General features: G+C 38.7%; 1 protein-coding gene across 1 annotated transcript; it reads right to left on the minus strand.

The window, feature by feature from the left end:
• Positions 1-7,478: 7,478 nt before the first annotated feature.
• Positions 7,479-12,499, minus strand: HGO (homogentisate 1,2-dioxygenase). The gene is made up of 9 exons (XM_089169248.1): positions 12,142-12,499; positions 11,382-11,612; positions 11,009-11,088; positions 9,660-9,827; positions 9,351-9,526; positions 8,931-9,000; positions 8,664-8,818; positions 8,195-8,278; positions 7,479-8,102 (listed from the first exon to the last, which is right to left on the minus strand). The coding sequence occupies exons 1-9, from the start codon at positions 12,351-12,353 to the stop codon at positions 7,812-7,814; spliced, it is 1,467 nt and encodes a 488-aa protein (XP_089025374.1). The 5' UTR covers positions 12,354-12,499; the 3' UTR covers positions 7,479-7,811.
• Positions 12,500-13,700: the final 1,201 nt, after the last annotated feature.

Raw genomic sequence — 13,700 nt, forward strand, 5'->3', positions numbered from 1 at the left:
TTTTCTCCCGTCTTTGTTATTATCTTTGACGGCCATTTCAAAATATCTTGGTTCTTGATTTGCATCAAGATTTTCGATTGTGGAGCGTTCAGGGGCGTGTAATCATTTTGATCGGGAGAGCGTCGTCTCCAAGTCGATCGTGGCTTTCTGGCCCGATCGAGGATGGACTTCTTATGTTTCTGGCTCCGTTTGGGAGACTTCTGCTCTTTTGTTGAGCGCTTTTGGCTCTCCTTGACGTGCGTCAAGTATTTCTGTCAATTCAGCTTGTTTTTGATACCGTTGCACCAATTCTGAATAGGTGGTAGGCATGTCTTGAAGTAGTAACTCCAGTAACTTTCTATTTGTAAACCCAGTAAACAAAGCAGTTTTGGCCACCTGTTCATCCAAGTTTCCAATCTCCATGGTGACTTTGTTGAATCTTTTCAGGTATTCCCGAATCGATTCATTTTTCCCTTGCTTGATCGTAAATAGGGTTTCCTCCGTCTTCTTAATCTGAATGCCACTTTGGAAACGACCGATAAACTTTCGGGCCAATTCTTCAAAATCGACAATCCTTCCCGAAGGAAGGTTTGAGAACCACTTCTGTGCTGCCCCGGTTAGGGAGGAATCGAACACTCTGCACAAGAATTTCATCGAGTTCCCTGCTACCGCCATTGTTTGTTGGTAGCAACTATTATGGGCAATGGGATCTCCCGAACCGTCGAACGAAGTGAACGTGGGGAGTCGAAAATTGTGTGGAAACTCGTACCAGGCAATGGCCTCCACAAATGGAGTTTTTCTAATGAACAAATAGATGTCATTGGTCCTTCTCCCTCGGGAGAACTGCCCCAATCTTTGATTTATATCGGCCAGCTCACGATCGATATGCAAGGATCGTCTGTCGTTAGCCCGATTGGTATCTCGACCCGAACGTCTAGATGGGACCTACAGTGGTCCCGCATTGGCCCACGTATATTCGGCCCCCCAATGTTCAATCCTGGTTCCACCTCTGGGTGACGCCTCTGTAGAACTTACTACCGTCTGTAATCTCATGTATAATCTCTTCTATTATTAATATTATCAGCAACTTCTTTCAAAAAAAAATAAAGCTCTCTTGGGAATTTAAAAATGACTAACTCTGTACCTTGGAACCAAATTTTTCCATCTTTGTTCCAGGTCTAAGGAAGTTCATTTTATTTTGGATAACATGACATCCAAATTGGCTAATTGGAAATCTAATCATCCTTGACAATGTATCTTAATCTAGTCGGTTCTTTACTCCCTATGTATACAATATGTATTGTTTTTTCTTTCCTACGACTTTTTTTTTTAATCGCAAGTTTTGTTCTTTTTGCTATGGATTCTAGTTTGGCAAACCCCAGAGTATGAAGAAACTAATCTTTATTTTCTGGAATGAATGTTGCCTCCCCAAATGTTTCAAAGGTTTGGGCTTTCGAAGGATAGAAGATTTGAGTCTTGTTTTACTTGTTATATTAGGATGGAGATTATTCACCCAACCTGATGCTTTTCGAGCAGAACCTTAGAGGTTAAATAGTTTGCTAAATCTTCTGTTAAATGTTTATGGTAGATGCTCCCCTCTCTTGCAGGAATGGTATTTAGATGTGTTGGGGATGGAAGGTTTTCTTCTAGTTTGACCCTATTCAAAACTACAGTATTGACGAGACCAATTTGATCATCCACTCTAGAAACACTACTGCGGCAGAGTTGATTGTGGTTGGATCGACTTTGAGCGCAAAGTTTCCAGATTATTTGTACAAGAACGTGGCTAATTTTTCAAACACTATAATCTCACTTAGATAAGACTTTCACTTTGACGGTCATTCTTAGTTGTGATTTCCTGAAGAGATCTGATGGATAGGCCTTGGACATGAGAGGTTGAGCCAAAGCCAAAAGATTCATATAGGCCTCTAGGACCAGCATAAGAACATGGGATGGAATCCGGCAACAACGCTTGATAAGAAGATCATTCATTGTAACTAAATTTACCAGTGCCGGTAATTACCAGTGTCGGGTAATTAATACCAACCGAATATGCCAATCAACAAATAAAGAGAACACAAAGATTTACGTGGGCAAGAGAAAAACTCCAGTATTTAAATAATAAATACAAGGAGGAGGAACATTCCTTTTTTAATAGGATATTTCCTTTTGTTTTTTTGGTGTGCTTTACAAGAGGAGGGGAGGCTTACTTTATAGCCTCCTCCTCTCCCTTCTAGTCCCACATCAGACGAAGTGGGACTAAAATTATCAACTATTTCAACAATCTCCCACTTGGAGATTAGATTGAGAACCAATCAATCTCCACATTAGTCTCTATCTTGCCACCACCATGCTGTCTATGTCTCTGTCAAGCCATACAAGGATCTGCACCAAATGAACTTGCCAGTGTTGATTGCCTTTGTCAATACATCTGCTAGGTTCTCTTTCGTGTGGATTTTCTGTGTATCCACCCTTCCGTCTTCTACCACTTCACGAACAAAATGATATTGGACTCCTATGTATTTTGTCTTGGAATGAAAAGTTGGATTCCTTGCAATGTGCAAGGCACTCTGATTGTCACAATATAAGAGAATCTTCTCTTGTTTGTGCCCAAGTTTTTCCATGAATCTTCTTATCCAGATTGCTTCTTTACAAGCTTGTGTAGCTGCCATATACTCAGCCTCTCTTGTAGACAGTGCTACAACTGTCTGTAGTTTAGATACCCAGCTCACAGCTCCTCCTGCAATTGTAAACACATAACCAATAGTGGATTTCCTTTTATTAAGATCACCTGCAAAATCAGAATCAACATATCCCCTGATAGTAAATTCAGATCCTCCATAACATAGAGCAGCATCCAAGGTTCCTTTAATGTATCTTAGGATCCTATTTACTATAATCCAATGCTCTTGTCCTGGATTCGCCATATGCCGACTAATCACTCCCACTGCATGTGCAATGTCCGATCTTGTACATATCATAGCGAACATCAGACTTCCCACTGCTGATGCATACGGTACTTGAGAAATCTTCACCCTCTTTGCTTCATTGCTAGGACACATACTTAAGGATAACTTGAAATTAAAAGGAATCGGAGTAGAAATTGGCTTACAGTCTTGCATATTGGAGCGGCGGAAGACTTTCCTTAAGTAAATCTTCTGAGATAGCCAAATCCTCCTATTATTTCTTTCTCAGTGAATTTGCATCCCTAGAATCTTGTTTGCGGGTCCCAGATCCTTCATTTCAAATTCCCTAGCCAACTGAGCCTTTAATTCTACAATCCGATTTTTGTTGGGGTCTGACACCAACATATCATCAACATACAATAGTAAAATGATGAAATCATCAACACCAAACCTCTTGTAATACGCACAAGGGTCTGAAGCAAGTCTGTTATATCCAAGGCTCAATATGAAGGAATCAAATCTCTTATACCAACATCTTGGCGTCTGTTTTAAGCCGTATAGAGATTTGTTCAACCTGCAAACCAAGTTCCTCTTTTTTGGTTCTTCAAAACCTTCTAGTTGGAGCATATAGATTTCTTCTTCAAGATCTCCATGAAGAAATGCAGTTTTTACATCTAACTGTTCAAGATGTAAATCAAACGTAGCACAAAGTGCCAGAACCATCCGGACAGTAGTAAGTCGAATCACTGGAGAAAAGATTTCTGTGAAATCGACACATTCTTTCTGAGCATATCCTTTGATCACCAATCTTGCACGATACCGCTCTACTTGATCATCACTGTTTTGTTTAATCTTGTAAACCCATTTGTTACCAATGGGCTTCCTTTCGTACGGTAAAGGTACAAGCTCCCACGTCTTATTCTTATAAAGGGCTTCTAGTTCTTCCTGCATAGCTGCCATCCAAAGTGACGCTTCTGAGCTATCAATCACTTCTTTGAATGTTGATGGCTTCTCATCTTCTATTAGAAGACAGTATGCAACATTCCTCTCCATAATATAATCAGACTGCCAGGTTGGTGCATGTCTTTCATGAGTTGACCGTCGAACTTCTACAGTTGTAGACTCAACTGGTACTTGTTCCTCATTTTCTGATTTTGCTCTAGAAGAATTTTTTGGATTGGACTTCTCTTCTTCCTGAATTGTTGTACTATCTGGAATTTCTATTGAAGTGTTACTCATATCTTCCTTCTACAGCTTATCTTCTACAAAAATAACGTGTCTGCTGATGACGACCTTGTGGGCAGTGGGATCCCACAATCGATACCCCTTGACTCCATCAACATATCCCAAGAATCTGCACTTTCTAGATTTTGGATCCAATTTCGAAATTTCTTGGGGATGATACATCACGTACACAGGACTCCCAAATGTGTGCAGGCGTGAATAATCAACTGGCTTGCCAGTCCACATCTCCATCGGTGTCTTCAGATCAATCGATCTTATTGGTGATCGATTAATCACATAGCAGGCAGTGTTTACGGCTTTTGCCCAAAAGGAGTTAGCCATGCTTGCAGTTCTTAACATGGCTCTTGTTCTTTCAAGTAGAGTTCTATTAATCCGCTCTGCTACTCCATTCTGTTGAGGAGTGTAAGCCACTGTGAGTTGTCTCTTGATGCCTTCTTGATTACAAAACTCAAAGAAGTCATCCCCTGTATATTCACCGCCATTGTCTGTCCTGAGGCACTTGATTTTCTTCTCAGTTTCTCGTTCAACTTGCGCTTTAAATGTTTTGAAAACTAAAAACACATCTGACTTCCTCTTGATAGAAACACCCAACATCTTCTGGAATAATCATTGATAAAAGATACAAAGTACCTTGCTCCTTCTAGAGATGTAATCGGTGCTTGCCATACATCAGAGTGAACTAATTCCATAATACTTTTACTTCTGGAATCAGATGCATTGAACTTCAATCTATGTTGCTTACTTGTAACACAGTGCTCATAAAAGGGTAATGAAACCTTTGTGAGATCCGGGAGTAATTTCTGTTTTGCGAGAACCTTCAACCCTTGCTCTGACATGTGGCCCAATTTTTGATGCCACACTTTTGTCATCTCTTCCGCAGTATCGGTTGATGCAACTGATGCTTCTGCCTCTAGACACATTTCTCCCATTAGTTTGTACAAATTTGTAGTGCTCCATTTAGCCTTCATTACAACTAGCGCTCCTTTGACGATTCTCATCATTCCATTTTGGATGCGTGTCTTGCACCCAATTTTATCTAATTGTCCCAAAGACAATAGATTCTTCTTTAAGCCCTTCACATGCTGCACATTTTGAATAGTGCGTCCCATACCATCGTACATCTTCAACTTGATGGTGCCAACTCCAGCAATCTTCAAGGCATGATCATTTCCCATGTACACAGACCTGTAGAGATAGGTTTATAAATGTGAAACCAATCTCTGCGAGAGGTCATGTGCCATATTGCTCCCGAAGCCAAGATCCAAGCATCAGTATGCTCCAATCTATCCTTGGTTGCCGTTGCTGATTCGATGTAAAGAATATTTCCTTCAGCAACGCACCCTTGAGATGTCTTTGCCTTATCTACACCCTTTTTGATTTGACACTCATTTTTGAAGTGTCCCCTTCTGCCACAATTATAGCACTTGAAATTCTTCTTACCTCTGGATTTTGACCTCATTTAATTGTGACTCCCACTGGAATCACGTTCCATTGACCTTCCTCGCGTCATAGATAAAGCTTCTGCTTGTTGTGAGTTTGCCTGTCTATCTTCACTGCTTTTTCGTCTATTTTCTTCTTCAAGAATTGAAGTATTAACATCATCAAATACCAGATAATCAGAGAGGATATTACTGGTTAAATTGATGATGACTAGGTCATATGAATCTGGAAGACTTTGGAGTAGAATTTCAGCACGTTCCTGTGGTGAAACATTATGTCCCAACGTTGAAAGTTGAGAACATAACGAAATCAAAGTATGTAAGTGCTCTGTAACTGATGTAGATTCTGACATCCGTAAGGTATACAACTTTCTCTTCAAGAAGATTTTGTTGTGAAGTGATTTGGCTTCATACAATTTGATGAGGTGATCCCAAACCTCCATAGCAGTTTTCTTCTCTTCTATGCTCGCTAAAATATCATCAGATAATGCTAGATGCAAATTGGAAAGGGCCATCGCATCTATTTTGTTCCATTTTTCGTTATCTATGATCTCCGCTGGCCGAACACTGATGCCTTCCAGGCAGTTATCTTTTATCAATAATGCATTCATCTTCATTTTCCATAATGAGAATTTTGTGCCGTCAAACTTGCCGATGTCGATCTTTGCTGCCATTACTCCTATCACGAACTGTTGTTGGTTACAGAATAACTTCCACTATTTCACATGAAACTTGTCTTCTCAGGTTATCTCCAACTGGTATATGGTTGAACAAAAATGCACCAGGAAAGACTGGAGGGACACAAGCGGTCTGCTTAAATACCAGACTCCTCAGACAAAATTCTCCTAGACATGCACTTAATCCCAATACACCTTTCTAGGATACTCGAAAAGAAACCACGTGAATAGCGACTTCTGCAGCACCTCGTAGGTGGCAATCACAGAGCATAATATAAGTAGATACTCACACCCTAAACCAACCAAACAGAAGATCATCTGGGTCTTCGCCATTTACTCAGTTCAAGTGTCCCCCGTGATAGGAGCACCAGAGCCAAGTATAGCACAGGCAGAGGTGGTTGTTTCATTCGTTTATCGAATTGATCCCATGAAACCAGAAGCAGAGACCAGCCAGCACGTGAACTGATGAACCGACTATCTCTCTCACTTTTAGGGCTGATGAAGAAGAAGCGGGGGAACTTGACCTAACTGTTGATCCGAATCCGAGGACCTTTAGTACCCTACCCTCGAACCAGCAGCCTTTGCACCAAGCAAGACCGCCCTTGTCCCTTTCCTTTCTCCATTTAGCCTCCTTCTTTGCTTTGTTCCAATAGAGTCTAAGGCAAAGCTAAAGTGGTTCGTATGCCTACTTTACCTACTTGACGAGCGGTGAACATCTTGCCCACCAGGATGCTGGCCAAGCTTCAAAGGACAGAAGGAGACTTGCTTCCGACTGTTCAGATAGTCACAAACTTCGCAGGAGAAGTTACAAAGGCAAGAGGCATACTCCCGATCGAACTTACGGTGGGTAAGAAGACTACGATGACCGCCTTCTTTGTTGTTGACATAAAGGCCTGCAACCACAGAGCATACTTCGGAAAAACCCAGCTCTGATACCACTATTGGGTAATTAATACCCACCGAATAGGACAATCAGCAAATAAAGAGAACACAAAGATTTACGTGGAAAACCCTTGACGGAAAAAACCACGGGTAAGAGAGAAACTCCTTTAAATAATAAATAAAAGAGGAGGAATATTCCTTTTCTAATAGGATATTCCCTTTTCTTTTTTTGGTGTGCTTTACACGAGGAGGGGAGGCTTACTTTATAGCCTCCTCCTCTCCCTTCTAGTCCCACATCGCCTGATGTGGGACTAAAATTGTCAACTATTTCAACAACCAGCAGGTGAAGGAACAGAGGCAGGCCATAGAAGTATCATGCTTCCTTCTACGGAGCTCTTATAAGTTGGAGGATAAGTAACCATTAGTCTAACCTCTGCAGATCTCGAGTTGGAGAACAACCCAAAGGGCTAAAGAACTCAACTACTTACGCAAATTAGGCAAGAATCAGAACACCACAAAAGAAAAGTATCTGCAAGAAAATATTTTACACTACAATCATAAAAGCTATGACAAAAAAGCGTATCTACATTTTCACATACTGAATATTTCTTACATGAAACTTTTATTACCTTTTATTGGATTCTATACAAGATGTTATTGTAGCAGAGCAAGGCTAATAAAGCTCATTTGCATCCCAAATCAACAACATCCTCCATTTTCTGTGTCAGCTTCTCCACAACATCTCCATTTCCTTTGGCTTCTTTTCCATTTTGCATTTCTCTAGTTACATGGTTTGATTCTTCTATTGAGAAGTGTGATTTTAAACCCATCCAGCATTGGTAATAGTTGTGATCTATGTGGGGAGATTCAAGAGCCCATGGGCATACACGTGCAATGAGGCATGATTCGAACATAAATGCCAAGGTATCGGTTATTCGGAAAGGTTGAGCATCATTTCCACCTGCCACTGTTGCCTGTTATATTAAACAGGAACAGAAATTAATATCCAAAACAGAAGAAAGCAGAATATATTAACAGGTCAACCTACCACAGACAATTTCAGTACCTCAAATGTGTTGGTATCAGGCCCATGAGGGCTCATGCAATTATGAAGGCTTGCACCTCCAGGAAGAAACCCATCAGCTTTAGCCTACAACCATGTCAATAATGTAATGTGCCAACTTCCTGTGAAAATAACTTCTAATCTCATTTAAACACAAATTTGTAAATACAGATGAGCAAGTATGTTCTGGCCCATCACACAAGATCAATGGTATCCTCTGAAAGAGTTGGATTAATCATTTGATGGTCATAGAAATTATCTAGCAAGAGAGATTAACTTGATTACTATCTGCACTCTGCACCCTAACAGACAAGGACTCCATTACTTCTACTGAAGTCTGACTTGAAGTTTGTCTTAAAAGTTAAATTTATTTCACCTTCCTGCTCACCCTCATATGGACAACATAATAATTAAATTGAAATCGATAAAAGAATCAAATTGAACCCAACTTGTAAGCTAATTAGATAATTACCTCATAACGGCCAAAGATAAGACCCATAAATTCACTCATACAATTGCGATGGAAATATGGAGGCCTGAATGTATGCTCCGAAACCAACCATCGTGGAGGAAAAATGACAAAATCAAGAATTGCAACACCTGGCTTGTCAGATGCTGCTGTCAATACTGTAAAAAAAGAGGATTCAAGTTCAGTAAAATGCAATAAGGAGGACCAGAACCACTATTCAACTGTTCCCATTTGGGGAAACATAAGTGAAGGATTGCAAGATTTGCATACCAGTGTTTACTGATGGATCACCATGATCAACCAATACAGTATTGAATGGACAAAACTTGCTTAGATCATACTGCAAGTAGACAAGTTTCCCAGTTAGATCACCAATAAGTGCATATACAAATAGAAGTTGAAATGCAGTTTTAGAATTTCAAATCTAAAATGAAGTTACTTTATCAGAAGAAGAATTATCTTTTCATTTCCACATATGGAGGAGGCTTGCCATGAGAAGTTTGTGTAAACCCCAATTAAAAAAAAAGTTTAAATGTAATTTTAGAATTTGAAACTAAAAAAAAAAAAAAAAAAAAAACTTTATTAGGAGAAGAATTGAAAATTTCCATTGACTACGTAAGGAGGAAGCTTGCCATGAGAAGTTTGTGTATCTGTTCCTATTGTGGCATGGAGTAAAAAACTCAGACCCACCTTGTAAGGTACATAATTACCCTGCCAAGCAACAACATTGAAAGGAGAAAAATCTTGCTTTGCAGTAAAGAGTTCTCCACCAAACTTTTGCACAACAACATATCCTGGACAAAACTTATCTTCATACCATGCAGTAGGGGCAAGAAAATCCCTTGGTGAGGCAAGACCATTAGCACCTACAACAGAAAAAGCAAAGTACTTTTTCAACTAAATAAAATGATTTGAGACATCACTTTAAGTTGCAAAACTTGATAAACAAAACAATGTTTTATCGTGATTTCCTAAGAAGTAAAATAATAAATTCAGTACCTATAGGGCCAAGATCAGGTAGCTGAAAATGGACACCAAAAACTTCTGCAACATAACCACGTGATGGACCATCTGGCAAGTCAACAGAAAATCGAAATCCCTGAGGCAAAACAACTATTTCACCAGGGGAAACTTGCAATCTTCCACACTCAGTTTTTATCCACAATCCTGTAAAACAGAGAAAGAGATAAGAATAATACTCAAAGGCATACAAATAATACAGATCCAAAGCTAATATTTCCTTTATCATGCATGAACAAACACTTCAAATCATAAAACAATTTTAAGCAAAATTTGGATTGTTTGTAAGCTCCACAGATGTGGCAGTCATAGTGACATTCTTTACAGCAAAGTAACTCAAAGTACATATTTCTCTTCTGAAGTTTTCAGAACTTGAAATTTATCAAAAGAGGTCTCACTTGAAACTGTTTGAAGAGCTGATACTTGTAGGAATTTACTTCGTACACCAAACCAGTTAAGAAGGAAGGTGCATATCAGGTCTGCTGATATGGTATTTAGCATGTTCTTTCCAAGACTTAGATAGAATCCCACCTTCACTTCTCCTCCATTCCCTTGTATACCAGCCTTACCATTGTGCTTGTAATGTAAAGAATTCACATAAAAAATCAAAAGAAAAACCTAGACAGATAAATCCCAGATAGGTTGATTTTATGACAGGAAATACGATTCATTATCATTTTTAAAATATTTAAATAATTTATTTATATAATTCATGTCTTAAGCCTGATTGAAGCATATTGATATTAGATGGGATGCATGGTTATTAAAACAAAGTAAATTTCAGACACTTTAAGAAATTAATTGACTAACAGGCTCAATAGAGTCTTTAGCGTTATTTTCAACAAACACCAGAGCTAAGTTGGAAGTGATTCAGATGTTAGACATGCATATCAGCAATTAATAGATTTACACTGATTCTTATTAGGATTAACGCATTCTTATTTAGATGGTCAGACATTATTATTTAAAACAAAAAAGCAATGTTATTTATTTTCAGTAGTAAAATATGATGTTAATTTGAACTATATAACAAATCAAGTCCAAGAAAATGAATTCTCTGTAAGAATAGAAAAGAATCATAAATCTCAAGTTGACCACAATGACACGCAAGGGCCAAGTGTACTCCTAGGCCTTTCTTTCAGTCAAACTATTAGTCAGGTAAGTAATTGACTTTCCTTTGCATGAATCTAATAAGATACCAACAAGGCTTCAGTATATCCAGAAGGCATTTCATGGATGCAAATGCATGCAATAATCAAGCCACAAAAGACACTGAACCGGAAAACAAGCCAAAACCAATATACAAAGGACTAACGAAATACACATACTCCCTTCTTGAGGCACTATCAAGAAGTCACCGTCGGCATTGCAAAAGGCACAATTCTCCATTGATTTGTTGGCAGTGTACCTAAATACCAAAAAGAGTAAATTGAACATCTGGACATAAATGTGGGGAGAATATAAGAATCAACATTCTCTAGTTGACCTTGCCAATGCTTTACCAAATAATGATCTCATTTTAGCAGAATACATTCATGAGGATTCAGAAACCTGAGGTATCATAACAGAATTAGAATATACGATAGGGCATACCGAGTGCACGATGTTCCACCCACTGGAGGGTTTAGGGAAGGCATAATGTATGCAGCCTTACTGATAAAGTATATTGCATTTATGGACCAAGAAGGAAATAATACTTACATGTGAATGGCAAATCCATGACGAAGGAATGAACTGCCAGACCCAGATATTGTGTACAAACCATCAATAAAATCAGTTGGTGAGTCAGGAATTGATGCTGGCTTCCACCGCAGTTGGGTGGGATTGGTAGAGCTGTTAGACTGGTTAAATTCACTCACAAGTTTCTTGTGGCCTGGTATCAGAGGTTTAAATGGTTCATGTGTAACTGATGGCTTGATTCGATAAAACCAACTGTAAAATCAAAATCAAGAAAAAACTCAGGACACCAAGTACTACAGTTATAAGAGTGATGAATTCATTCGAAAAGGAAAAGGGTAAGAGCAATAATTCATCAAAATAAAAGCAGCAAAAGTAGAATCAGGATACAAAACCATAATTTCTCCCAGGTATAGCCTACGGACTCAAGTTAAATCAATGAAGATCAAGTTGACAAATCAGAATTTGATGCACAAAGTAAAGACTTCATTTTTGCAGTAACTGAAAATTTTTCAATCCATCGAAACACAGTATTCCAACGACAGTATATGAACACTAATTTCAGTCTAGAATCCACAATTTTACTATAAACAAGGATAACAATCTTGTTTTCCGTTCTTATACAGGATGATCATGATCCGACTCACAAAACAGACATCCATTAAACAAGTAAAACTATATTTTTCCATCATTTCAATCGACGCCTAAAATTTGAAGCAAAACCCAACTGAAAATTTCCATCTTTACTGAACAACATTGAGAAATTGAGCAAGAAAAAGAAAACCTTCTCTGATTGAGCTTGCGAGGAGAAGTGAAGGAGGTTCCTGAAAGCTGTTCGGCATAGAGACCATAAGGGCACACCAGAGGATTGTTCTGTCCCTGAGGCAAAGCTTCAGGGAGTGCTTCTGACGAGAAATGGTTGCCGAAGCCGGACAAGTATTCCAGCTTGGCCGGAAAATCAGTTTTGTTTCCACTGGAGGTGAGGTTTTTCTCCATCTTCAATCGAAATGCGAATTACAAGCAGTAAGGACTAAGGAACACCACTCCAAAATTGGAAGATACAGAAAACCAGATAAATTTCATCACAAAAGAGAAAAGATAAAATAATAAAATTATAATGTGACCGATAAAGATTGACACGTCTTATGCAGGTATGCATGGCAGAGGACAAAATAGTGCGCCCTCTCTGTTGTTTCCTTATCTTACCATCTTTCTTTGTTTTTTTTGGGATTTAATAAATGGCTGGATCATAGTCCATGAAATGTCATGTCATGTATATACCTTTTTTCGTTTTTTACCAAAATGAGTGTATACCTTTTCTTAGTGCCATACAGCCATGTCATATCCATATCGTGACCCATAATTCCCTTTTCTCTAATGCCATGTCATATACATATCATGATCCATAATTAATCACATCGAATATTATTTTAATAACAATAAGTTCATTATACAGAGAACATGGTAACACATGGGTTAGGTTAGTTTTATAAAACTATTTTATATCAGTAGAGGATGGTTGAACACCAATAACGTCCCCATAAGTATCGCTGTAGAGGTCAACGAATAAATTTGAAAGAAGTTTCTTCAAAATATCGGATAAATTTGAAGAAATTAAGGTTGACTTTTAACACGTAAACTCAGAAGATGGTTTTCAAGGGTGTTGAAAGTACCATGTAGGGAAGGACCTTCCAAGTACCTTGGGTTACCCTCAGAGTTTGGTGAGTCAAAAAAGAAGGTGTTCAAAGAAGTTAAACAAAGGGTGAAGTCAAAACTGCAAGGGTGAAAAAATAAACTTCTGTCTCAAGCAGGTAAAAGAAGTTTTATTAAAATGTATAGTTTTTGCTATGCCAACTTTGCTTGTTCACATTTCAAATTACCAAAGTCAACTCACAAGGAGCTTAAATCAGAGGCTGCTAATTTTTATTGGGGACAACAAGAATTCAGCAAGAGTATACATTGGATCAGTTGGGAGAGAATGTGCCTGCCTAGGTTTGGGTTTCAAGGACCCAGATTTACAAAATTTAGCTCTCTTAACCAAAGTTGCATGGAGAATTTGGTCCAACCCCAACTCTTTATGGGCAAACCTTTTAAAGAGCATCTATTTCCCTCGGAACTCATTCATGGAGGCTAAGTTGGGTCAAAACCCATCATGGGCATGGAGGAGCTTGTTGGAAGGAAGGAAAGGTCTTAAAGTTGGACTATGTTGGAAGGTAGGTACAGGAGATACCTAGATTTGTGGGTGGATAACTGGATCCCAATTCTACCAAACTTTAGATTGAAGTCTGAGAAACCAGAAAATTGTCAAGTATATAAAGTTTCAGACCTCATTGATCAAGTGAA

Source organism: Hakea prostrata, chromosome 9 (genome assembly GCF_041222555.1).
Source record: "Hakea prostrata isolate BN-2017 chromosome 9, UWA_Hpros_2, whole genome shotgun sequence".
Lineage (NCBI taxonomy): Eukaryota > Viridiplantae > Streptophyta > Magnoliopsida > Proteales > Proteaceae > Hakea > Hakea prostrata.

Coding starts and splice junctions, on each gene's coding strand:
- HGO (XM_089169248.1), bottom strand. CDS start 12,353: ATGGAGAAAAACCTCACCTCCAGTGGAAACAAAACTGATTTTCCGGCC. Junction 8,819..8,930: donor TGATCCATCAGTAAACACTG/GTATGCAAATCT, acceptor CTTTTTTTACAG/TATTGACAGCAGCATCTGAC. Junction 8,103..8,194: donor CTGATACCAACACATTTGAG/GTACTGAAATTG, acceptor TTAATATAACAG/GCAACAGTGGCAGGTGGAAA.